The sequence below is a fragment of the Equus quagga genome, chromosome 1 (genome assembly GCF_021613505.1).
Source record: "Equus quagga isolate Etosha38 chromosome 1, UCLA_HA_Equagga_1.0, whole genome shotgun sequence".
In the NCBI taxonomy this organism is placed as follows: domain Eukaryota; kingdom Metazoa; phylum Chordata; class Mammalia; order Perissodactyla; family Equidae; genus Equus; species Equus quagga.
The window spans coordinates 59,345,476-59,370,695 of NC_060267.1; the positions used below are offsets into that span (position 1 = coordinate 59,345,476).

The window sequence follows — 25,220 nt, forward strand, 5'->3', positions numbered from 1 at the left end:
GCCCGCCCTCAGGCTGTGAGCAGGCAGCGGGGCGTCCCCTCGATTTGCATAGCTCCCGAGACGTGGCGCGGCCCCGCGGTCACTTCCGCGTTGGGGGAACTCCATGTCCCGGAATGCCTTGGGAGCAGGGGTGTCACTTCCGTTGTGTTGGAAGCTGTGGAGCCTTGAGTCCAGGAGGCGGGTCCGCTTTGAGAGCGTCGGCTAGCAGCTCGGGGGACAAGCCCCGCTGGAGAAGGACTGACGATAGGTGGATGTCTTGCATGGGGTTCGCGTTTGGGGCCAGGTGGAGGGGCGAACCCCTGTGTTTCTGCCCAGTCTTTTCGTAGATGTGCAATATGGAGGTGCCGTCGGACCCTGGTAACCAGGACCTGCTGGACTTCCTGCTGGAGGAAAGCGGTGATTTGGAGGCCCTGGAGGCTTCGCTAGACTGGGAGCTGCCTCCTTCTGAGGTGGGTAGGGTCTCCGAGTGGGGGAGGAGCGGGGCGGGGGGCGTCCCTGAGGCAGCGGGTGGTGATAGGTCAAGGCCTGTTAATTTGAACCCTGTGCAGGTACTTAGCGATTGGGAGGGCGAGGATTTCCTGAGCTCTCTGCTGAGTTCCCCAGAGTCATTGAACGTTCTCAGCTCCTCTAACCCCTGTCCGGTCCACCATGATCACACCTACTCTGTACCACATGAGCATATCTCCATAGATCTAGGTGAGTTTGAAGTAAGGAGAGTATTGGGGCAGGAGAGGACTCATGGGCCTGGCTATTCATACTTTCCCTTTTGCAGACAACAGGAGCTATGGAAAAGAGGGGGCCCAGATGACTGCACTGCACGTGGAGGAGCCAGCGGAACAGGTACTTGACTTGATTTACAGAGGATTATTCATTCTTACATTGCATGGGAGGAGGCAGGATTCCCCATTCCTCTCTGATACTCACTTACAACTCTGCAGCCCATCTCCCAGGAACCCCAAGAGATTGCTAGGCTGATACTGACAGATGAGGAGAAGCGACTTTTGGAGAAGGAGGGGCTTACTCTGCCTGGGACGCTCCCTCTCAGTAAGGTATGGCTACTATTGGTGGAGCAAGGCTGGAAAGGTGGGTGAGCCCCAAGCAGGCCAGTTCTGCTAATTTTAAAAGGACTGAGGTGAGAAATTTAGCAAATTCCTTGCTAACAGGGAGCTAGTGCATGTAGTTAATATGCTGGATGCAAGAGCGGATCCTGGTTTTGTGGGGCTTGTACGAATTCTGGTGTTCTCTTTGAGAAAAAAGAATTCAAAATTATCAGTGCAATATTAGTATAGGGAATCGGAAAGGACTGTGCAAGTGAGGAGCCCTGACACATTTCACTGGTTTCATGGTAATCCACCTCTTGTTGAACGGTAGAATTAAGTTCTAGGGAGTTTAACAAGGCTGGACCAAGTAGTATAGCAAGAATAAATGTAAAATTCTGAGCTTTAAGTTTCAGGCAACGAATGGTAGCTTCACAAGCACAGTATTGTGACACTGTGATGAAATCAACATTCACTGACAGAAAGGTTAAGAGAATTTTTTTAAAAAATTGGCACCTGAGCTAACATCTGTTGCCCATCTTTCTTCTTTTCTTCGTCTTCTTCTTCTTCTTCTCCCCAAAGCCCCCCAGTACATAGTTGTATGTTCTAGTTGTAGTTACTTTCTTAAAAGTACAAGATGAGTCCATTGTGATAAGGCTGCTAAGAAAGTGAATGGGGCTTGGAGACTATAGTCAACAGAGGTGTCGCCTCTAGAAGGGCAGTGACTATCTTGCTCTCCTTTAGTCTGGCCAGAGCACACCTGAGTGTCCAGTTTTGAACCCAGATCTTTGATGACAGATATTAGGAGGATGCAGTCCATACTGAGGAGAGAAGATGATGAGTTAAAAAAGATTTTTTTTAACTCTGAGGAAATGTCAAATGCCTTAAAATAGCTCAAGATGTTTGTTCTATATGGCCCTGGAGATTAGGAACTAGGTAAATCCAAAGGATAGAAATTATAGAGGCAGATGTTGGCTCAGGATAAGGAAGCTTTGTTTGTTTGTTTTTAATTAAAATTGTTAAAAAGGGTCTGGCCTGTGGGGGCATTAACACCTGGTCCTTGGAGGCATTCAGACAGAAGCCAAGTGCCTATTGGTCAGAGAAACTGTAGAAGGGATTCCTGCACTGGGAAGATTGAACTCAGTTGCCTTCCAACTCTGGTCCAATGTTCCTCTGATGATAACTTTTCCTGCTTTTTCTCAGATGGAGGAACAAGTTCTGAAACGAGTGCGGAGGAAGATTCGAAACAGAAAGTCTGCTCAAGAGAGCCGCAGGAAGAAGGAGGTGTATGTGGGGGGTTTAGAGAACAGGTATAAAAGGGAGAGGGACTTAGGGATGGGGGGACCAAAGGTATTCGAAGTGTTAGGTTTTTGAAGGGAGGATACAGGCCACATCCCCACATCCCTGTTATTCTCCTAGGGTCTTGAAATACACAGCCCAGAATCTGGAGCTACAGAACAGAGTCCAGCTCCTGGAGGAACAGAATCTGTAAGCCACTCTCCAACATCAGTCCCTCCCATTTGACCCTGTCTCACTTTTTCCTCTGCTCCACACTTGATTTCTAACTGGGCAGCTCCCACATGCAAGGTCTAGTGCTTGGCCTTTACTGGGTCTCTGATTCCAAGCAGCTCACAGTAATGGCAAATAAATTCATGAGTAACTAACGATAAGGACCAAGGAAGAGAAAGGAGAAAGAGTAAGAAAGACCTCATGAGGCAGATGGCATTTAATAGTTGACAGGATTTGGGGGTTGGGGTGAGTATTCTAGGTATAGAACACAGCATAGTCCAGTCTGACTTGAACCCTAACACAGATGAGTTGAGTCAGAAGGAAGAGAACATAGAATGCCTGGTGAGGATTATGTGCATAGCTGATCGGGCAGTATAGGAACTATTGAAGGTATCTGCAAAGGAATTTAAGTCAGGGCAGGGCAGAGAGGTGTTTGTTTTAATGAGGAACTTCAGGCATTTTGTCCACAGAGAGAAAGAAGTCATTTGCAAGAAGAGAGGATCCAGTGCACAGGTGGAGAGGGTGGCCTTAACAAGAAGGTTGCATTGCAGTGCAGGGTGCCAGGCCAGGGGCTGCTCACTGTTCCCTCTCTGCCTCTAGGTCCCTTTTGCATCACTTGAGGAGACTCCAGGCCATGGTGATTCAGATATCAAATAAGACCAGCAGCAGCAGCACATGTGTTCTGGTGAGGATGCCAGTGGGAGGAGTGATCCTCTTCTCAGGTGGCAGGGACAGGGGTGCAATCAAGAGTCCTTCTTCATCATCTTTTTCCTGTGCTCCAGGTCCTACTGTTCTCCTTCTGTCTCCTCCTCATACCTGCTATGTACTCTTCTGACACAAGGGGGAGCCTGCCAGCTGAGCATAGAGGTGAGAGGCTTGAGGACACCATTAAGGGCTGGTGAGGGGAGAAGCCTGGCCTGCCTCTAAATAGTCTTTGTCTCCTCAGTGTTGTCCCGCCAGCTTCGTGCCCTCCCCAGTGAGGACCCTCAGCAGCTGGAGCTGCCTGCCCTGAGGTCAGAGGCACCAAAGGACAGCTCAGACCACATGCTCCAAGCTCCTGGCAACTCTTGCTGCCTGTTTTACCAGATGCCTCAGGCTCCTGGCATGGAGCCTCCCCTGAAGTTGCCACTCCCTGACCCCTTCTCAAAGTCCCCCTGCCCAGGTCCCATCTTTCCTCTGCAAGCAAATCTCACGAGAGGGGGGATGGCTTCCTACTCACAGCCCTGCACCTATCATCTTGCAGGGCCAGTACTCGGGCTAAATGTGAGGATGTGGGGAACCTCAGCGAGAGCCTGGGGCTCCCAGTCTGTGTCCAAATAAAAAAGAATGGGAGAGGGCTAGACTCAGCTCCTGTTCCGTCAGGAAGCCTAAGCGTTCAAATACACCACACTTACTGGCTTTTGGGGTCTTTTATTTGTACCCATATGTGTCTATCACCCTATGAACGGGCCTGGGGGAATCCACTGACCTCCCTGAAGATTTCATGCGATGAGGGGAAGGGGTGAGGAAAGAAATAAATAAGTGATCCTGATGCCTTGGGCAATCTCAGTCCCTCTTTACTGGTGCAGGTGGGTGGGGAGAAGGGAAGGGATGTGATTGTCCTGGTGGCTCAGGGATGCAGGAGACTTGGTGAGGGAGAAGGAGGGAAGGCCAGGCTGGAGGCTGGACTGTTAGAGCCTCCCTCTTATAGTTCAGAGAGCTCACTCTAGGCTCAGGTTTGCCATGGCTTCCTTTGGTCCACATGTAGGCCCTGTGCTTAGTCCTGTGCCCTGTTTGGCTGTTGGCCTGGAGGCTTTTTTATGCTGCTGCTGCTGCAGGGCCAGCTGCATAGCCCAGATGCTCAGTGGCCGCATGTAGGCCAGCGAGCGGAACACCTGCTGCTGGCAGTAGGCCTCAGGAGTCTGGAAGGCCAGGCCCAGGCGCTCCCACACGGTACGGTAGCAGCCTTCTGCTGTCCGGAAGCCCTCCCAAGTCAGGCCCTGTAGGGAGAGATGGCAGTCATATTACTTGACAACTTCTGAATAGCCACTTCAGCTGGAGAGAAGGAGACAATAGGGTCTCTGCCCTCAGAGCTCCCAGCTAGTGGGGGAGATAAACTTGACTCCACAGGGAGAAGCCTGAGGGCAGGAGATGGAATGCATGCCATGGAAAAGGGCAAGGCTTTCTAGATGGATCAGGTGGTGTGGGTTAGGCTGTACAGAAGTGTGATAGCTGAGGAAGTTTGCTGGGCCAAGGTATACATGGTAGAGGGATGGGGAAGGGAACGCATTACCTCCTGGATCATGGTGGCTGCCAGCCCGTAGACCACACCCACCCAGACTTCATCAGACTGGACACTGGTTCTATCAGGGACACCATGGGGCTGCATCCCATTCACAGCCCCCATGGCCCCTCCTGCAAAGGCCTGGACATTGAGCTCAAAGATAGTCTGGAGAGCACGGACTATGTGTCGGGTAGGAAATACCTAGAGGGGCAAGACAGAAACATGTCTCTTATAGTTGCTTCCCACCTCCAGGGAAAGCTCCTCTTTCTCTCTGGCTCCTCCTAGTCTCTCTCACCTCAGTGTCTCCTTCTCCGAGGCCACAGGCCCTCAGGAACCACTGGCCAGCACACTGGTCAGACATGATGCTACGAGACTGAGGCTGAGAGCTGCAATCATAGTTGTAATAGCGGCCTGGAGTAGAGAAAGGGCAAAGTAAGGCTCCTTGCATCCTGATGGCTGCCTTAAGACTCCTTAGGATCCTCCAACTCACCATTCCACAGCAGTCTCTCATATGCTTCTTGGCCCCGGCTGAGGATGGAAGAAAACCTGTCCTGGACGTCCTGTGCCCCACACAGAGCAGCCATCTGGACCATCACAGCCACAGCTGCCAGCCACAGTCCTCCACAGTAAGCACTGATCAGGGTCATGGGTTTGGGGGTCACACAGGCATTTCCAGCCATTCCCATGCAATATAATTAGCCTTGAGCCCACAATCCCTTGGTGCCCAATTCCCCACCTCAGGTCCCCTGGAAATCCCTACCCCCCAACCTGGGGCCTGTGGTGACCCATCCATCATAGGTCTGATCTGCGTAGCCTCCATTCTCAATGAGTCCATCTTGGTCCTTGTCAAACTTCATTTCAGACTCCATCACAGCCTAGAGAAGGACCAAGATACTGAAGACCTAGGTGCTAAGGAAAGACAACAATAGCCAGCTGGGCTCTCAGTCCTGCCCCTGGCACACTGGCCACTGCACACGCACCCCTTACCAGACACACAGGCCACATGTCTCTCAGGAAGCCCTGGTCACCCGTCAGGTAATAGTCCCGATAAATCTGTAGCACAAACTTCAAGTTCAGGTCCTTCCAGTCAGCAGTGTCATGGATCAAATACGCATTGACCCGGAGCCATGGCTCATCATCTGTGGGAGGGGAGGGGACCTGGTTCATTTGCATTGGTGGGTAGGGAAGAGGATGCAAAGTTGAGGGAGGAAAGCTGACCTTGAGGTGGAGGGACTTTTACCTGGGTCCCCAATATCATGGGGGATGACATTCCGCTTTTTCACAGGTGCCATCACCCCACTCATCAGGTACCGTCGCCTTGTCAGGTCCTCCCCAAGAGTGGCCAGAGCTGGGGGAGCAGACACACAAATGGAGGGCAGGCCTGGGGTGGGGCACAGAGCTGTGTGTGACCCCAGAGGAGAACTAATAAGCAAGATGCAGATATGTTTGGGGAGAAGGACGAAAGAGACAATGTGAGGGACCACAAAGGTTCAGGGGTATGGGGAGCTAAGAGGACAGAAGGGGCACAAAAGAAACCCTCACCCATGTCATACTGCAGGCTGAGCTCTAGTTTGGGCCAGAGCATGATGAGGGCGAAGGAAGCGTAAAAGTGGACATCATATGTGTTGTACATGCGATATTCTTGGCCTGGAGGAATAAGGGAGACACTGTTGACAGAGTCCTGCTTCCTCTTCATATTCTCCCTACCTTGTCCTTTAGAGTTCGGGGCAGGGCACTATCACCACTCCACCTGCCACTAACCCCCTCATCCCAACCAATACCCTGGGGTAGGCAAAACCCATCATCCTGCCAGTAACTGGCCTCACAGATACGGCCTACCAAACCCCAGCCCACCAGCAGCCATACCTTCAAGGTAGCCAAATCGGCCATACTCTTGTAGGATGGGGCGGAGCTGACACATGCTCCCCGCCAGCTCCTCTGGTAGGGAGTCCTCAGGAACTTCCAGCCATACTGTGCCTCCGTCGGCCAGGAAATATAGTTCATTGAACAGTGCAGATTTGTACCAGGCAGGCAAGGATCTAGGGAGTCAGGAGGAAGCAATGAGCTAATGAGAGTGGACCTCTGGGTAAAGGAAGGATTCTGGAGTTCAGCCAACTGGGGGTACCAAGTGAATCCCAGCCCAACTCTGCTGACTTTGGTGGGTGGAGAGTGAATCAGAAGTCCCAGGTGGAGTGTGAGTGCCTGGGAGAAAGGCAAGAGATGGGCCCCACTGGCACCTGTCGTCCAATATAGGGCTTTGCCAAGCCGAGATCCTCTCTTCCCAGTCTGCATACCGGCACAGTGCATAGTGACTAAGGGCGGGTGCTGCATCACCATCAGGGCCAAAGAACCTTGTGTACCTCCTGGGGTGGAAAGAAAGGGGAGGGATGAGAACACAGGCTCCAAGTCAGAGCCCCAGCACCTGGGATGCCTATCCTTTCTCCGTCCCCTCACCTGTAGTAGTCCTGGCCCTTAGCTCCAAACATGATTCTGGGCATGTCCCAAGCCAGTGAGAACTCCAGGCGGCACCGGCCTCGAGGTGACAGCTTGCCAGCAACACACACAGCCCCAGCAATGCCTACCCCTTTCTGCGTAGGAGTGCTTGGGCCTGAGAGAGGCACAAGGGCAATCAGCACAGGTGCTCCCTTGAGCCCCAGCGATCCCTAACATGGGAACAAGGCCCATTCATTACCAGTCCTTCCATCCCTCCTCCCAAGAGTGGGACAAGCTCTCTTCCCACCAGCTCCCTGTCCAACCCCTCATCACCAGCGGGGGAGTCCAGCTGTCCATCCTGAAGTAGATCCTGCCACACCTGCTGCCCAGTGCTGTCAGGGTCAAAGGCTGTGATGTGGGTTACCGTGGTATCTGCCTGTTAAGGGGCCAAAGATTTTGTGAGGGAAGCTTCACAGGTATGCTGGCTTCTGACTAACTCTCCAGCTCTGTGAGACCTCCCACCTCCAAGGTCCAGAGGCTTATGGGCTGTGGTGAGGGTGGGACTTAGGAGTAGAGGAAATGAAGAGACATGGGCGGGGGCGGGGGGGGGGGGCGCGCGGGGCACGGTGCACAGGGCATCTCCTCTGTACCGTAAGTCGTGCAGCCACAGCCATCGTGTAGGGATTTGGGAGGGTTGGATGGTGCAGCAGCAGCCCCTGTGTGGTCTCCCCATCCTGCTCCAGACAGAAGGGCTCGTTCCACAAACCCCCTGGGGCATCATCTCCATCCCCCAGGCCATTCCGCATGGAGAACATGATGGAAACATCTAGGGCTTCATCTCCTTCATTCTCCACGTCCCACACAAAGACTCCAACAGGCAGGCTGCTGTCCTGAGAGCAAGAAATCAGTCTCAGATGGTCCCAGTGTAGCCCCTCCTGGCCCTACTCCGCAGGATCAGTCCTGGGCACCGAGGACCTGACTCAAATACTCCCCAGTATACGCTCTCTTATCTTCCAGTTGCATCTCCCTATATTCCCAGGCAGGCTGTCTATGAGGAGACAGAGACCAATTGGGTGGTGGTCCTGGGAAAGCGGTGTGATATTCGGGGTTCCAACCACTTTCTCATAGGTCATGGAATTTCCAGCAGAGACAGATCCTGGGGAAGGGAGGGCAATGGAGGAAACACAGAGGGGGAGCCTCACCTGGTAGTCATGGGGCAAGATGGGTGTGATCTGGCGGCAGGTAAGGGTGACATTCTGGCCAGGAAGCTGATAGACAGTCCAAGCTCGGGGATAGAGGGCATGGTAGAATGCAAAGTACCCACACAGGCCCCAGTTCCAGCTGCGCAGGACCCTTGGGCGCTCCACGGATAGGACTTGCTGGTATACAGTCTGCCCTTCCCGACGCAAGCACACTGTGAACTAAACCAAGAAGGCAGACAGGCTGCACTGGGGTAACCCACAGGCACCTCAGACTAGTCTCCCTCCCCTCAAAGCAGCCCCTCCCCTTCCAGAGCCTGCAATGGTTACCACTGCACTACCAGCCTCACTCACCCCCAGGCCTGTTATCCAAGCCCGGTGAGTCACCACCAAGTCGTGCCTCCTTCATCTCTCTCCCTGGTTCCTCCTCCATCTCACTACTGTGGTCCTAGTGCCCTAACCCAGGCCCTCACCATCTCTCCTCTTACTCTCTGCCCCTTCTCATCTGGGTATCAGAATGATCATTCTTAGAGACACATCAAGATATGTCACTCCATGTTTATGTTTCAGTGACTCCCTGTGGCTTTCAGTGGCCCTGAGGCTAAAGTCTAAACTCTTCCACCTGGCTTCCAGGGCCCCTCTTGATCTGGCCTCTCCCCACCCATCAGACCAACAGCAGGTGCTGTTCAAGCACCTACGTTCTGTCCTGTCACTCACTCACTGATCCTGGAGCACACTACGTGTTCTCCTCCATGCCTTTGCTCATGCTCATTCTCCACCGGGTGAGATCCCTCATCCTTCAAGGCCTCAGTCAGATGCTGTCTCCTCTCCTCAGGCACTGAGTCATTCGGTTGTGTGCCCCCTAGTCCTCTAGTCTGGCCTGTTAAACGTGTTTATTTACATTCTGACTCCCTGACTGCTCTATGGGTGCTTTGGGGGCAGGGACCCTCTCTAGTTCACTGAGGTCTCCCTCTCCACCTGTGACTCCACACCAGAGCTGTGCAGAGTTGGCATGTGTGGGCAGAGAATGGGCAGAGTCTGCAGCAGTGTCCCTTTTTTCTCAGTGTACTATCTGTCCCTCCCGTTTTGGCAGTAATGTGGTCTCACAGTCTCCATTTTCTCAAAGTCCTAGTCCCTTAAGAAAAATTTAAGCTTCTGGAGGGCAGGGGCTATGAGGGATTAATATCTCTCCCCTTGGTTCAAACTGTGTGATATTTTTACTATATATATATAAAATAATTTTTTATGTTTTTGGAATAGTAGACAATGGTTAGGATCGTGAGCTCTTAACCAGAGATAGAATTGGTTTTGAACCCCAACACTTTCCATTTACTAGCCATGTTACCCTTGGACATGTTACTAAACCTCTTTGGATCTTAGTTTCCTAATCTGAAAATGGGCATAATAATGGTGCTTACCTCGTAGAATTGTCTTTAAATATTAAATATTATACAAAAAGCCTAGCACAGTGCCTAACATGCTAAGCATGTAATAATTTCTTTAACTGTAGAGTCACGATTCCGGAAGGCATTCCCCTCAGGATACCTAAGGGATGAGCCAGAAAGGAAGCTGGGAGCATTGGGCAGGGCTGGTAAACCTGAACTGGGAAGGGCACTGTCATTAATTGGACTCAAGGTCTGCTAGGCATTTCCCCTTTGAAGATGAGCTGAAAACTGGAGGCATCCCTCAGACAAGAAGTAGGAACTTGGTGAACAACTCAACATGGGAGGTCAGTAGAGAAAGATGATGAAAGGCAGACCTCAGGCCTTTGGCAATTAAAGGCCCAGATATGAAAGGAAAAGAGGGAAAAGAAGTGAAGTTTCAGAGCACCAGCAGAAGAGCTGACCTCTGGCTGAAGGCTGGCAAATCAGGGTGAGTAGTGGGTGGTCTCCGCATCTTTTCCCCATGGATTTCTAGGCTTTTGGTTTTGTTTTCCCTTCTGGGCCTACCAAATTTCTTTCAACCAGGTTAAGTGATCTGTGAATACTCTGCACTCTCTGTGGCTTGGTACTGGCTCAGCTGGTGGACCTGGGGCAGTGAAGCAGGCAGGAAGCATTTACTGGAGAAATGGAGGCCACAGGGGTGCCAAGGCTGTTTACCCTTCAAGGAATGTGTGCTCTATGTGTGTCTCCTATAGCACACATTCCTATTGTACATCCTAACACAGGGCTGGGCACATGGAAAGCATCCTCAAAATACTTATTGGACCAAGTCATGGACATATCTAACTGCCACATCCTACACTAGCCAAAAGGCCCTTCCTGGCCTGGGGAAGTACTGTCCTGGAACTCTCTTCCACCTCCTGGCTCTTACTTGGTCAGCGATGACTGTCCGGTGCTGGTACATTCCAGGATTAAGTTGCCAACGACAGAACTGGCCTCTCCAGCCACGTGTGATAGTGCCTCCCCCGATACCACCCAAGGGACAACCTAGAGAGAGAATCAGGATGGTTAGTGGGACATGGGGAGAGGAAACAAACCCATTTCTCATTTTCTAGACTGTAAAGATGGGTTCCTCTAAAAACTGTGCGGATATCAAGCCAACACATTGTACACCTTAAGCTTACACAATGTTATATCAATTATATCTCAATAAAGCTGGGAAAAAAAATAACCAGCTAGGCAATGGGGCAGTGCCACTTGTGTAAGCTGGAATCCTCTTTGCCTAGCTCTGTGGTAGATGTGAGGAGGGCAGGGCTGGGGTGAGGCTCACCGTAGATCTGTCTCAGGGGTACACAATTCATGAAGTCGATGAAAGGTGTCTTCTTCTCTACCTGGGTCTTCTGGTACCACCACTGCAAGTACCTGAGGAAAGTGGTAGTGTGAGTGCAAGGGTGGCGGGTGGTGTCTCTGAGGCTGCAGTCACCTGCCTCTCTCTCAACACACAGCTGTGACTTCCCATTAAATGACCCGAGGACCCATCATCTGCACTTCCAAACCTCTCCTTCTCTTGACTTCTCTACAAGTTCAAGGTCCCTTCCTCTTCCCAGTCACCCCAGCTCGCAGTGTGGAAGTGTCTGCTTCTCCTCTCTGTTCACCTTAGGAGGAGCTTTCTGATCTTTCCTCAACTCTCTGACTCCCCTACCACTGCTTTAGGAGCTTCTGTCTGAGGTCTGAAAGGGTCAGCATGGTTTCCTGACCTACTATTCCCCCTCCAAGAGGTATGGGCTGCTAGGATAACTTTCTTCTTGTTAGAATGATTACTTTTCTTCCTGATTATGAAAGGTGAAAATCTGGAGACTACACCAGGTGGAGGGGGAAAAAATCCCACCCATAGACAACCAGTGTCTACATTTAGGGGCATTTCCTTTTAAGTCATTCATTTATTTATTTATTTTTATTTCAGCATTTAAACTGTAAGCTTTCTGATTTTGCTCTCTCATAATATCCCAGTAAAGCTTTCTAAAAATCCCAACATTTTCCTGGTCTTGTCACAACTCTGTATCCAATAGGCAAATGATTCAGTTTGGAATTCAAGGCTCTAACATCTGTCCCAGTCTATCTTCTAGTTTTACTTCCTACAAATTCCCACTCAGGGTGGGTCCTCACTGAGCAAGCCCTGCCCCACCAGACCCTCTCCCAATTCCTCTCTCCTCCCTACCCAGCCATTTTATACCCATTGTGCAAGCACGTCACTTGTAATCACGGAAGTGGGTAAGTGACCCCTCTGAGCCTCAGTTCCCCCATCTACAAAATGGGGATACTTCCTGCCCTAGCTACCTCGTGGAATGGCTGAAAGAGCAAATGACATCATAGGTAAGAAAGCCATAAAGTGGAATACATTATCTGTGTGAGGCGCAATCATTACTTGTACATATACTACCTCAACTCCTAATCAGATGCTGTCTTATTATTTCAGTGCTCCTCATGTGAGTCTGACATACTTTTAAGTTCCTTGGGAAAAGAGACTGTGACAAAGACTACCCGAATATTAGCCACAGCTTCAAGCACAGGGCAGGGCACATGGTCTGCAGTCAATACATATTTGCTGAATTTACAAACAATGGGGCATAAGAGACATGAACACTGACAGGAGCAAGGGGAAGAGGAATGTGATTAAAGAACAGGGAGGGCATATTGGTGGAGGGGGAGGGAGACAAAGGATGAGATGATGGGAAGGCAGAAGACCCTTTCTGTCAGCTTAGAGGAAACTGGACTTTGAAACTAGAGGCCAGAAAGGATTGGTGAAGGGAGGGAGGGGCAGCGGGGTTAGGGCTTCGAGGGAGAAGTGCAAGATATGAAAATAGGTGGAACAATGAAGTTATCTGGCATAGAACAAGCTCTCAATATTTATTGAATGGATGGCCTCTGGCTGGAAGGGAATACAATCAAAATTGACTTCTTACTTCACTCTGGCCAAAAGAACTTTGTCTTGCCGGAGTTCCTCATCAGAGTGCTCCCGATTCAGCTCTCCCTTCGGGTCTACCTTTCTCTCCCTAATTTTGCAGCTGACCATTCCTGACCTATACGGCCTTCTCCATAATTTCAGCCTCAACTTAAGAATCATCAGTCAGAATTCTTTCTTGTCTCACCTCTACTTTCTCCTCAAAGCAGGAACTCATCCCATTTTGAAAGCCCTGTGTCAATGATCCCCACCCTATCCTGGTGTAGGGAGCCAAGGTGCAGGGGGGCTGAGCATAGGTTCAGACCTCTATGACTCAGCTCATACCTAGGGACTGACGGGCTAGGATGCCCACCTGTTCTTGACCTCAATGTCCCCACCACATGCACCCCAGTGTCCTTCTCTCAGTACCCTAGCTCTAGATCCTATTTTGACCCAAAGGCTTTTGGGGTCTGATTTGGGCTGTGTCAGTTCCAGAAGCCGCCTGGAGGGATGACTCTTCACTGGTACAGGCCACCCACAGGAACTAGCAAAGGAGCCAGATACCCAGGCAGTGTCCAGCTCTTCTCACTGCCTAGGGCTAGAGTGAGGGAAATGGCCTCCCCACACCAGCCCCACCACACTGACCGGGGAAGGGAAGGAGCCCCTACTTTAGAGGTTGCAGGGGCTGGGTTTCCCATCCTTTATGCTTCCTTGCCGGGTCTGTGTTTACTGTATGGACTGACTCAGGATCATGCTTTCTGTCCTCACATCCACCTGTTCCTGTTAATAGGTCTTGGCTCCTCATCACTAGTCTTTGAACTGAGTGGGGATCTGGAGGGATCTAGAGGAGTTTTACATTCCAGGATAAGCTCTTGGGGTGTCTGCAAACTGTGGGGGTGGGGGCAGGGGATGGACCAGGGCAAGCTCTGGAAGACTATTACTAAGAACTCTGGGGACACCCATGGCAGTGCCTCTCTGGTCAGAGGTCTTCTTTGCTTTTGCTATCAGGGGCTTTCTACCCAGAATGGATGAACAGTACCTCTCATCGCCCTCTCCTTAGGGTTGAGAGCAGGCAGGCTCTCACCCAGTCCCTGGAGCTAAAGCTTGAAGAAAGAAACTGATGGATATTGGAACACTAAGGTGGTGTGCCTAAATGAGGTACAGAGAATATCCTAGCTACTCAGGGGAGTCCCGGGTTGAGACTCTCCCCCTCCCAAATAAAACAACATTGTGTCAGTACCATAGCAGCCAGACTATCCTTTCCTACCTTGCCACAAAGTATAGCTAATCCCAAAGGGCAGTCTTTGGAAAAGAGGGAGTGTGCGAGAGGGAGCCTAAATGAGAAAGGCTGACTTCAGGCCCAGATGTTCCTGCTCTTTCCTGATTAAAAGACAAGTTAGTGGGAGGAAGGACGTTGCAAAGAGATGTGACCTGGTCTCACCCTCCAAAACCATGGGCTTAGAATATGCTGGGGATTAGCGGCCACTTGACTGGGACAAGGCACCCACCTGCTTTCTTACCCTTTCTACCTCTGCTAGAAGTCTTGTGCTGGAACAAACTGAGGCCTAAGGTACTCTAGGCAATGGGATCTACTCACCTCATGCCCATGCCCAGATGCTTTATCAGGTTGCTTAGGGAGATGTTGTTGGCATGAAAGGGTTTCCTCTTCTCTGCAAACTCATGAGCCAGGCAGATGCGCCAGCCAAAGGGAGGCACCTGGTAGCCCTTAGCTTTACCCTCATAGGAAGCCATCAGCTGCCCAGAGTCCTCTGGATCGCAGTAGCCAGGCTCATTTTGGGGTCGACTGTCCTCAGGGCTCTCGCAGTCTGTAACCTGCATACCCTCAGTGCCTTCAGTATCTTGTGGATGCCCTTTGGCACAGCCGGTCTGCTCCGAGGCTAGGACTCCGGTTCCCATGTTCCCTGGATCCTGGGTCCCCACCACCTCGATGGTCCCGGGCCTCGAGCCTGCTGGTACAAAGTATCTCGCCAGCCAAGTCCTGATGCGGGCAACGGTTGTTGTTAGGTGCCGTCCCGGAGGGCCGGGCGCTGGGGAAGTCTAAGGCGAGCTGGCGTCTCCGTGGAGCCGGGGAGCTGTGGCTGCAGCCGCGGTGTCGGCGACAGCAGTGAGGCCGCCTCGGGCTCCCCCTCGATCGTCTCTCTGGGTCCTGGGCGGGAAGGGTAGGGCCTCGTCGTCATTGGGCCGCGGTGAGCAGCTTGCCCGGCCAAAGGGCGACTGGGCCCGCGGAGAGGGGAGGAGCCCGGGGCCCGGCCGCCCGCCCCGCCCCCGGCCCCGCCCTGCCGCCCGCCCGCCGCGGCCCCAGGCGCTCCAGGGCTGGGCGCCGGGCCCCGCCGGCCGGTGTCCAGGGCAGCGCCAGCGCCCAGGGGCCGGCCCTCGGGAAGGTGACCCTCGGCGGCCGGACGACTCGAGCCCCTTCCGGTCCGGCCGGCCGGGCGCTTCCGGCCGGAAGGGGCCCCCATGGGGGAGGGGCTGAAGGGAAGTCCCGCCTCCGCCGCGCCGCCGAAGCCGCCGCCGCGCACCTGGCTGGTCCCTGAGGGGCGGGAGGTGAGTGCCTCCGGGTGCCGCGACCCCCGTTTCGATCGTCGAGGGCCTGGGCTAGGGATGTGAGGGGCCGGGCGGCGTGGCCTTGGGCTGGGACGTGGAATCTTGAGGGAGGGGGCGGAGGCGGCCTCGGGGTTCCGGGGTTCTGGCGGTAGGGGAGTAACCCGGCGCCGGCAGGGGGGGCCTGGGACCCAGAGCGATGCTCTCCCCCTAGGGACACTGAGGCAGCTCCACCCGCGCCTTCCATCCGCCGTCGTGCGCCCCAAATTCCGGCGCTTCCCTCTGGACCGTAGTGCTGACCGCCCGGCTCCTGGGTCCTCACCCCCAGGCTCGCCTCAGACACCCCTCCCTGCCATGGTACTGACCTTCGACCCTCTTGGTTTCCTTCTAGATCCGAGTCCAGAGCTGCCATGATTGAAGTGGTAGCAGAACTGAGCCGGGGTCCAGTGTTTCTGGCGGGGGAGGCGCTGGAGTGTGTGGTGACCGTTACCAATCCCCTGCCCCCCACAGCCACTTCCGCATCCAGGTGGGGATGCTGGTACTGAAGAAGGTGGTCCTTCTGGGAGGAAGCCTGGTGTTGATAGTGCTAACCCCAGCTCAGGTTGTCCTCTAGCTACACCCCTCCCTTCTTGCTCATTGTGCTCTCATTGTAGGAAAGGGCTATTTAACAGGTGTAGTTGACACCTGTGGTTGTCTCTTCTTTCCTCCCTCCTCCCCCTTTCCCCTTCTTACCTACAGTATACTTTTCTTTAATGGTTTCTCTTTGGGGTCTGGATTCCCTGATTCCTAGGAGAGCCACCTCATCGTGTTGATCTTGTCAGACGGTGTGATAGGGAGTTTGGAAGAACGTTTGTGCTGTCAGGAGCTCCCCTCTGATGCCTCCTTTTCCTCCTTCCACAGTGAGGCTCTGGCCTGGGCCAGTGCCCAAATCCACTGCCAGTTCCATGCCAGTGAGAGTCGAGTAGCACTGCCTCCTCCTGACTCCAGTCAGCCAGATGTTCAGCCTGAGAGCCAGACTGTCTTTCTACCACATCGAGGTTAGAGATGGGGCATTTGCCTTTGGAGTGGGATGGAGTTATTGTCACCTAAGGGCAAAGTTGTTAAATTGTTCCGGTGGGTCATTTTATAGCCCCTGTCACATTTGGGATGTGGGGGAATGTAATTGTTGTTTTGGAGGTGTAAGAGGAATAGTTTAGTTTGGGCTGCCCTTTGTTGGCAGCGCTTACCGCCCCCACTTGTGTGCTAGCCTCGAGTACGGGACAAACAGGGTCATTAAATTCCAGTCTGTCTTATCTTTTTTAGGTGAGAGGGGTCAGTGTATCCTTTCCACTCCACCAAAAATCCTATTCTGTGACCTGAGGCTAGACCCTGGAGAGTCCAAATCATGTGAGTGACTGCCTTCCCACCCCTGGATTGCCTTCTAAGGCTCCTGGAGGGAGGACATCTCTGGCTACCCCCGGCTGCCCTGACTACTACTTCCCAACCAGACTCCTACAGTGAAGTGCTGCCCATAGAGGGACCACCCTCCTTTCGGGGTCAGTCAGTCAAGTATGTCTACAAATTGACCATTGGCTGCCAGCGTGTCAACTCACCCATCACTTTACTCAGGGTCCCTCTGAGGGTTCTTGTGCTGACCGGTAAGTAAGGGTTCCTGGAGGGAAGGATGGGGAAGAGCCTCACCAAAGCAGAAATCATCGTTAGAGGGCTTGTGAGAGGGGCTGGAAGGAAGCCTCCTGGTGTTAGGGAAGGTCTTAGGGAGTTGGGAGGGAGGGTTCTGGAGAAGAGATTGAGATGTGAACCTCAGGCGTGGCTCCCCTTTCTTTCAGCTCTCTCAGATTGGAGTCTATGACCCTAATCTACTCTCATCTCTGTTCCCTACGAGCACTGCCTTTCCACTCATTCTCTCTCTAGGCTTTCAAGATACCTGGTTTCCTCAGGATGAGGCTGTAGCTCCATCCAGTCCATTCTTGGAGGAGGATGAAGGTGGGAAGAAGGATTCATGGCTCGCTGAGCTGGCCGGGGAGCGCCTCATGGCTGCCACATCCTGCCGCAGCCTCCGTGAGAGTCCTTTCAGAATTATCCCCTCCTAACCCCCATCAAAGTATTCCTTAGACAGATTCTCCCAACAGCCACATACTTCTGAAGATTCACTGTGTCGTCTCCGATTATAAAGAGAAGTCTCACCTTTGGCCCCTCCCAGTCCTGGACATTTCCCAATGTGGACTCCAGGCTTACACAGTCTCCCATTCTCCCCAGATCTATACAATATCAGTGATGGCCGAGGAAAAATTGGGACATTTGGCATCTTCAAATCTGTATACAGACTCGGCGAGGACGTGGTGGGGACTTTAAACTTAGGGGAAGGAACTGTAGCTTGTTTGCAGGTGAGAAGGGAGAGGGGCTTTGGGGCTCTTAGGCCTGAAGGGCTAGGGTGGAAGGAGGGGAGGAGCCTGCATAAAGAGTGGTGGTACGTGGAAGTGGGTAGTGGGATCACACAGGGTCCCTTTGGGAATACAGCGTGAAGTTGGGCTGCCCTCTCACCTGGAGTCAGCACTTCTTTTCTTGCTCCCAGTTTTCGGTAAGCTTACAGACTGAGGAGCGTGTGCAGCCCGAGTATCAGCGGCGTCGCGGGGCAGGTGGTGCCCCCTCTGTGTCCCATGTGACTCATGCCCGGCACCAGGAGTCCTGCCTGCATACCACCCGAACCAGCTTCTCCCTCCCCATCCCTCTCAGCTCCACTCCAGGCTTCTGCACAGCCATTGGTGAGACCCCGACCATTATTGGAAGTGGGGGAGGGGGGTAGAGCGGGGACTGTGTGTGTAAAATGCTGTGCTTAGGTGGAGTGTAATGGATCCTGATTCCTAACACACTCCCAGACATACCCATGTCCAGCTTCCACCCCTTAACATGTTCTCAGACCTTCAACCTCTGCCCGTTTTCTAGATGCACGGACCCCTAAACTCTTAACAGCTTTGCAGATCTCCTTCCTTCCCCTACCTCCTAGGACACTCTGATGCACCAATCTCTGATTCCTGGGTGCATTTACTTCAAGTTACCAAGTCTTGACTGTCCCACACTTGGGTTTTTATGTACTTGAGACTGCTATCCTTCTTGTCACATTTCTGCTTAACACTCGATTTCTTCAGAGAAACCCTTGATCCTAGCTCCCTGCCCCATGATTTCTCCTCTTCCTGAATGCAGGGTTTTTCTCATTTGCTAACCACATCCCATTACTGGTGTTTACTCCTGGCTTCTAATGCCTCGGCCTTTGTCCTTTTTCCCCACAGTATCCCTGAAGTGGCGGTTGCATTTTGAATTTGTAACATCTCGAGAACCAGGCTTGGTGCTCCTACCTCCCATGGAACAGCCCGAGCCTGTCACTTGGACAGGGCCTGAGCAAGTGCCCGTAGACACCTTCAGCTGGGACCTGCCCATCAAAGTGCTGCCTACAAGCCCTACCCTGGCCTCATATGCGGCCCCAGGCCCCAGTACCAGCACCATAACCATCTGAAACTGGCCCACCGTGGCGCTACTTTCTTCTGGATACTGAGAACTCAGCACCTGGACTCTAGTAGGGCCTACTTTTTCCATCTGGAGTCCAGCGGCACAGACAATGAGAGACAGGCTTTCAGCTGTAGCATTAATTTATTCAGAATAAACTGGCAGCTGCTAGTGGTTTCCCTGGAAGTGGCAGCAGCAGTGGGCAGTCAGCAGAAGAGTGATCAGTTGAGTTTAGCTGGAGTGGGGAGCAGGAGCCCCAGGAACAGGGGTGTTAGCTGAGCCCCACTCTAGGTTGGGCCTTCCCCCTTTGCAGGGCAGCCGAGGGTCAGATTTTTGCACCAGGGAGAATTGGCAGGTGCCGGCCTCCTGGTGTACCTCACACCCAGCCGGGAAGTCAATGGGATGCTGGGACCTGTGGAACCAAAGGATGGGGAAGGAGTCAGCACAGAGAAAGACCACCTTTTTCCCTGCCCCACATCCCCTCTCCCAGCATTCCTCCCATATCTTCCCTTAGTGCCCCCTTGGTCCCCTTAAGTAAGCTCTTGCCTACTATATATGAATGTTTTCATTTCATAGCAGAAATATTTTTCCTCCAGACCTACCCCTACCTCCCTCACTTTGTAGCCTGAAGCCGTATCTTTCACACTCTTTTTGGTACCTTCAGGTTTGGCCAGTCTCATACTGCTGTTCTGTTCATTCTCACATCAGAGCAATCTAGTCACTCCCTGGCCATCCCTCAGTCATTCAGGTCAGAGCCATTCTCTGGCTGTCCTTGGTCACTCACGTGTCACAGCAGCCCACACCGATGGGATGCAGACAGGTGCAGTGGAAGCAGTCCTTGCGGAGCCAAGACTCACCCAGGGTAAAATACTTCCCCTCATGGTGGCAGGGAGCTAGGGAGGAAGAGGAAATGTTAGTGTTTGGGGGAGTGGTGGGGCAGACACAAGCACTGTGGTCTGGAGCTGGGGAGAGTAAGTGCACACTAGCCCCGTATTCAGTCTCTCCTGCTTCCAAGGTAGAGGGTCTGGGTATTCTGATACAGGATCACCTCTGAGTCCCTTCCACCCCCCAACTCCATGTCTTCATCCTTTCCTAACACCTCACCCAGCTTTACCTTGAGCTTGGAAGTAGCACTTGCTGTGGACTCCTGGGTGCTGGAGGAGCAGAGATATCACCAAGCAGATGATCCCCCAGCCTCCCAGGATCCCCTTAGCCTGTCCGGTCCGGGGCATCCTTAGGACCATTTCTGCAGCACAGCCCTCTCAGACCCTTCTTGGCTTCTGTTCAGGCTACTCAGGTCTTGTCTCCTTGGCTTTTCTTTGTTTCTCTTCTTGAGTCTTAGTTTCTGTCTTTCTCCCTTGGGCTCCTGTCTCATACCATCTCTATGCCCTCTGCTCTCACAGGCTTGAGGATGTTTATAAAGTGAGGACCCTGGCCCCCTGCTGAGGAGAGCTGGAAAAGCTGTAACTCTGTTTCCTGAGGTGAGGGCATGAAAACAAGAGGTCTAGCTTTAACAAGCTGTGAGAGCTGATTCATGCCCGGGTGCAGCTAGGGGGAGGGAGGTGGCCGTGGAAGGGGTGCTGGACTGGGCACTTCCTCAGCAAGGAGCTGTGTGGGGTGAGGGCCCCCAGCTGGTCCCCAGATCTCTTCCCTGACCTGGAGAGAAGGTTGCATTCCACCGTCTCCCCCCACTTCCCCCAACACACACACACCGCACACACACACCCCCTTCTCTCTCTCCCTCTCCCTCTTTCTCTCTCTCTCTCTGTATGCTGGGATCCCTGCCTGGACCGGAGGGAGGCATTTCCTGGGGATGGCTAATCTTGTGTTCCAGCCAAACCGAGGAGCTGCAGTAGGGTGCGACGGCCAGAGGCTCCAGGAGAGCGAAGGGGCACCTGGAGTGGAGAATGTTTCTCTCAGATCCTAGGGCAGGGTCTTTCTGTTCTAGAGGCATGGCAGCCCCTCAGAGGTGAGCTGGGTGTCTCTTTTCCTCAGGCCTGCCAGAGGTGAACTGTCCATTGTTCAATACCCTTAACCATATAGCAGATACATGATCTCCCCATATCTGGGGATGGTGGTTTCAAAGAGGGGCATCTCCTCTAGATGCCCTAATGGTAGGAGTCACTCCAGTTTCACAGAGGTGCCCTCTTTCCTCCTGTACATTATGGAATGAGGTTTTAGGAATGTATCCTCTGATGTCCTCTTGAGTTTCCTGCAGGTTCTGGAGAACCCCAACATGGGTGATTAAGAGCGTGGGCTGTAGAGTCAGACTACTTAGAATCAGATCCTGACTCCACATACCAGCTATGTGACCTTGGGCAAGTGACTTCACCTCTCTAAGCCTGTTTCCTTATCTGTAAATTGGGATAGTAATACTACTCAGGGTTGTGAGGATTAAGTGAGATCTGTCCCTGCCACATAGCCCTCAGAAAAACATTAACTACTGTGATTGGTGTTAGAGCTCAGAGACAAAATGGCTGGACATTCCTTTCTTTGAATGACATTGAGCAGCTCTGTGTACACAGATAGGGCTGCTATCTCCTGGCATAGACTTCTGCCCCTTTCACAGTCATGCTCCCTGTCATACCTGCAGGAGCATTTTGGTTTTAGTCCTTGTCCCTTGAAATTCTAAATGTCTGGTTTGAGAAACTGTGTTGCTGATAGAACTACTTTCCCCAGGTCAGTACCCTCACTTCTTTCCTGGGAAGACGTATCATTTTCTCATCATCCTTCCAGCTAAATTTAGGACTCCTGTTTTTCTTGTTAGGATTCTGATCCATTCTTCCCATCCCCACTCATGTGAACTCTCAAGTTCTTTCTGACTACTCTCATAATGGCCATCTCTTTGGTACTAAGAGCCACTGGCCAAACTAGATTTCTTTTTTCTCCCCATACTTCAAAGACCCCTGTTCCAGCTAGCCCTCTCCTACTTAGAGGGCCAATCACTTTGGCCTTTATTCCATTTTTCCTTCTAAGTCTCTAGTCCCCGTCACTCCAAGACTCCCACTACCTGTCACCCAGTGGATCAGATACATTATTTCTGGCTGACTTTTTTAGTGGGTTACCCTGCCTTCTCACGTCTTCACCATTCAGAAGCAACCTCATCAGTCCACCTCAAACTCTCCGTCCTCTTCCGAGAAGACAGCTTAAGTGCATGGAGGTGCAGACTGTACCACACATTCACCCTAGTCAGGTTTGATAGCTTTTTGGTTCCAGAGGAGTACCAAGAGAAAAAAGAAAACAGGGTTGAAGCAGGGTTCCTGATGCAGGCTGGCACGTGGGAGGCAGGGCCGTGGGCTGCTCTCTTGGCTGGAGCAGGTGGATTAGAAAGCCTGTCTAGCACAAGGGGCCAAAAGTCTTGTCAGTGGTCAGTAGCTCTGCTGCTGTCTTTCTGGATGAGGGCCACCAGCTGATACCCTGGAAATCTGGACCATAGACTACCTTCTGCTCCTGCAACCTGTAGCCAACCCAATAGGGGGCGGACATGAGTGGGGAGCTCGAAACTATGACAGTAGTGATGCTGGAAGGCAAAGGGGGCCCAGCGTGGATTGGTGTGTGTAAGGTAATGGGGACGGGAGAAGTGCGAGTTAGCCGCCTGCAGTGAAGATGACGTAGGTATATAGGGGCAGGAGTAGGGGGCTTCTGGAAAGGATCCCTTTCCCAGAAGTTGGGGGGCGGCGGGGAGGTGTTGGTTGAGCCCACTGGCCTGGCTGCTGGTGTGCACGCTCTTGTGTGCATCTGTGTAGCTTGTGGCTGTGTACGCGCGTGTGTAAGGGTGTCGATGGTTAGGGCCCAACTTCGGGTTGGCCGAGGCAGAGCCGGAGGGGCCGCCAGTGGCAGGGGGCGCGGCGGTTGGCGCACGCTGCCTGCGGGGGCAGGACAAACATCCGCCGGAGGCCCGGGCGGGCGGCGCGCCAGCCCCGGGCAGGTGCGCGCTCAGGAAGTGAGTCACTTCCGACCCCGGCAGCCGCTGTGCGGGAGCCTCGAGGGGCGGCTGGGCGGGGGTGCGCCCGAGAGGTTTGAGCGGGGAGCCACAGGGGGTCCAGGGCCTGCGCTTGTCCCGGCGCGAAGCACGCCCTGGACGCCGAAGGCAGGACTGCAGCCTGCACGAAGCCGGTGGGGCGCCCGGGGGGCCGCGAGGGCCCGGGAGAAGGCCCTGGCGAGCTCGGCGAGGGGAGGGACGGGGCCTGTAGGTGCGGGGCTTCGGCATCGGTTGGGCAGGTGGACAGGGCCAACCCCCAGGGACGAGGTCTGTTCAGAAGCCTGAGTGCCCGGAGAGTGAGGGGAGGTTTCGGGAGCAGCGGGGTTAGGGTTATCTGGGTACAGTTGTGGCCAGGTCATCAAAGGCTTGCAATGCCGGAATGAGGAATCCGCAGTTGGCCTCACAGGTAGACTCTGTGGTCTCGGAGCAGGAAGAGTCGGGAGTGCCTTAAAGGCAAGGTTATCTGTGTCCAGCATTACTGCCTGCCAAGAATTAGGCATCGGTCCCCTAAGTTTTACAATCGTGTAAAATTGCATGACTACATTTACCAAGTGACTTAATATCGTTGAATTTTTAAAAATAGAAAAGTTGAAAAATCTGATTGAATACTTGATTAAAAACCCCAAGTAAGATTATGAAGATTAGTTATCTGGTGTTGAATCTTTGTCTTGCTTTTGTGCCATTTTTCCCTCGCTGACTTGACTGAATTTTGTGTTAATGCCTCAGTTATTCTTATATCAGTAGCTAGCACTTCTAGTTTTTCTCTTCCTCATCTTATGGTCTTTATTTTTAACCTTCACTCTTCTGTGCAGCCCTTTCACCTGTCTGTGTACCTGAACCAAGTGAAGCATTTCTTGGAGTGGCGGCATTGGGCTACGGTATACAAAGACAAGTAACTCAGTTTTACCATATATGTTAGGTTACTCATTATCTTCTGTGATCGTGTATGTAACTATAAAGTTTCTGTATTTACTCTGTAGCTGGTAAAAAGAGAAAGCTAAAGCTGTTATTCATGATAGTATTTCTATAACATAGCAATTTATTCATCTGATTTGTCTTTTAAAATCAGCTGTACAATGATATTTGGTACTTGTCTCAGAAACTGACACTAATTCTGTCACGATCTTTATAATTTATGTTATCTTGGGCCACAGGCAATTGCAAGGATTAGGATCTTTATAATTATTTTAAAGATTCTTAAATCTTACAGTTGCCTTTGGCCCCAAACAAGAAAAACTGGGACAATTAATTTTAAAAAAAGAAAATAACTTCCTGCTTTGGGCCCTGTTGCTCTCCCCTGTGTTGGTTCAGCCCTAGCCCACCTTATTGCCTTCATTCTCTCTTTGCTCTGCTGGGCATCTTTAGAGGGAAACTTCACACCAATTTCCTCTCCTATAAATTCTCTCCCTCCCCTCAACTCCACACTTCTTTTTGCCAACATACACCACTACTTCTTCATTGATTTTTTTTTTTAAAGCCTACAGCCCTTTCTGGCTCTCTTCCATCTTTCACACTCTTATTGAAATCTTCTCTTTTTCCTCCTTTCTCTTCAGTAAGACCGCAGATTTTTAAGAGGTTAGGCCTCCTTTGTTCTGCATGATCCACTTCTGTCTTCCTCTTCTATCACCTTTTTCTTATTCTGCAGTGTTTGTAAACTTTTAGGCTTGCTTTCACTGAGGCTTCAATCTTCCCTTTGTGATTAAGCATTCTTCCTCTAGACACAGCAGAAGATGCTTGTTTCCATTATTTTTCCTACAAGAAAAAAAGTTTTCAAATTCACATCTATTTCAGTCTCTTCTTCCAACATTTTGCATCTAGAAGCATGGCATGACCATTACTGTAAGGTCCGATGAGCGAACACTTAAGCTTGGTGTTGTGGTAGGTACTGTATAATGAATTTCAAAATCCTAGTGCCATGTTCATAAATGCTTACCAAAAATAGATGTTATCACGTGCGTGTACATGAATGTTCTCGTGTACACATACATACTAAAACGCACAGATAATAGAACCATAAGTCAATATATGAATATGAATATGTATTCAGTATATTACATTATAATCAAGCCAAAGACATTTTGGGGTGGAAGATGAAGATGGGTAAATGTATAGCTAGGATAGAAGGTTAAGAGACAGCATCCTTTGGCGTTCTGTATTCAGACAAGAATGATGAGAGGAGAGAGTCATTCCTGTGAAGATGAAGACTTCATGAAGGGGCTGAGTTTCACAGTTGAGAGAGATGACTTGTAAGGCTGTGGTGAATAGCAGGAAGATGGGATGGAGGGGCCAGAGTCCCAGGAACGTACAATGGTTATACCCAAACAGCCCAATATTCTCTCTGTCAGAGAATATAAAAAATTCTCTGGTTGTAGTAGTGATTTCAACTATAATCACTTTTTTTTTTTTTTTTT

At 51.8% G+C, this 25,220-nt stretch overlaps 4 protein-coding genes across 5 annotated transcripts; 2 read left to right on the forward strand and 2 right to left on the reverse strand.

Moving 5' to 3' along the window:
- The first annotated feature begins 30 nt into the window (after positions 1-30).
- On the forward strand, positions 31-4,089 carry CREB3 (cAMP responsive element binding protein 3). Its single transcript, XM_046671337.1, is given in 10 exon segments — positions 31-449; positions 549-696; positions 773-840; positions 939-1,049; positions 2,241-2,347; positions 2,457-2,525; positions 3,147-3,231; positions 3,329-3,413; positions 3,493-3,736; positions 3,738-4,089. Coding segments are annotated over 10 exon segments (1,110 nt in total). The 5' UTR covers positions 31-326; the 3' UTR covers positions 3,808-4,089.
- On the reverse strand, positions 3,941-15,131 carry GBA2 (glucosylceramidase beta 2). Of its 2 annotated transcripts, none has more exons than XM_046671251.1 (17): positions 14,362-15,131; positions 11,154-11,245; positions 10,755-10,870; positions 8,445-8,663; positions 7,893-8,132; positions 7,576-7,678; positions 7,264-7,417; positions 7,047-7,172; positions 6,676-6,848; positions 6,352-6,456; positions 6,050-6,190; positions 5,797-5,948; positions 5,578-5,684; positions 5,300-5,442; positions 5,105-5,220; positions 4,819-5,010; positions 3,941-4,525 (listed from the first exon to the last, which is right to left on the reverse strand). In XM_046671251.1, the coding sequence occupies exons 1-17, from the start codon at positions 14,679-14,681 to the stop codon at positions 4,247-4,249; spliced, it is 2,778 nt and encodes a 925-aa protein (XP_046527207.1). In that variant the 5' UTR covers positions 14,682-15,131; the 3' UTR covers positions 3,941-4,246. The 2 variants fall into 2 exon arrangements, with proteins under 2 accessions (XP_046527207.1, XP_046527218.1); XM_046671262.1 differs by having other exon boundaries at positions 6,050-6,157; positions 14,362-15,129.
- A 58-nt stretch (positions 15,132-15,189) lies between these two features.
- On the forward strand, positions 15,190-23,469 carry RGP1 (RGP1 homolog, RAB6A GEF complex partner 1). The gene is made up of 9 exons (XM_046671325.1): positions 15,190-15,329; positions 15,718-15,852; positions 16,227-16,363; positions 16,629-16,712; positions 16,814-16,963; positions 17,238-17,384; positions 17,583-17,710; positions 17,899-18,088; positions 18,614-23,469. The coding sequence occupies exons 2-9, from the start codon at positions 15,737-15,739 to the stop codon at positions 18,835-18,837; spliced, it is 1,176 nt and encodes a 391-aa protein (XP_046527281.1). The 5' UTR covers positions 15,190-15,329; positions 15,718-15,736; the 3' UTR covers positions 18,838-23,469.
- MSMP (microseminoprotein, prostate associated) lies at positions 19,059-20,071 on the reverse strand. The gene is made up of 3 exons (XM_046671371.1): positions 19,942-20,071; positions 19,612-19,720; positions 19,059-19,239 (listed from the first exon to the last, which is right to left on the reverse strand). Exons 1-3 carry the CDS (start codon positions 20,069-20,071, stop codon positions 19,059-19,061), a joined length of 420 nt encoding a protein of 139 aa, XP_046527327.1.
- Positions 23,470-25,220: the final 1,751 nt, after the last annotated feature.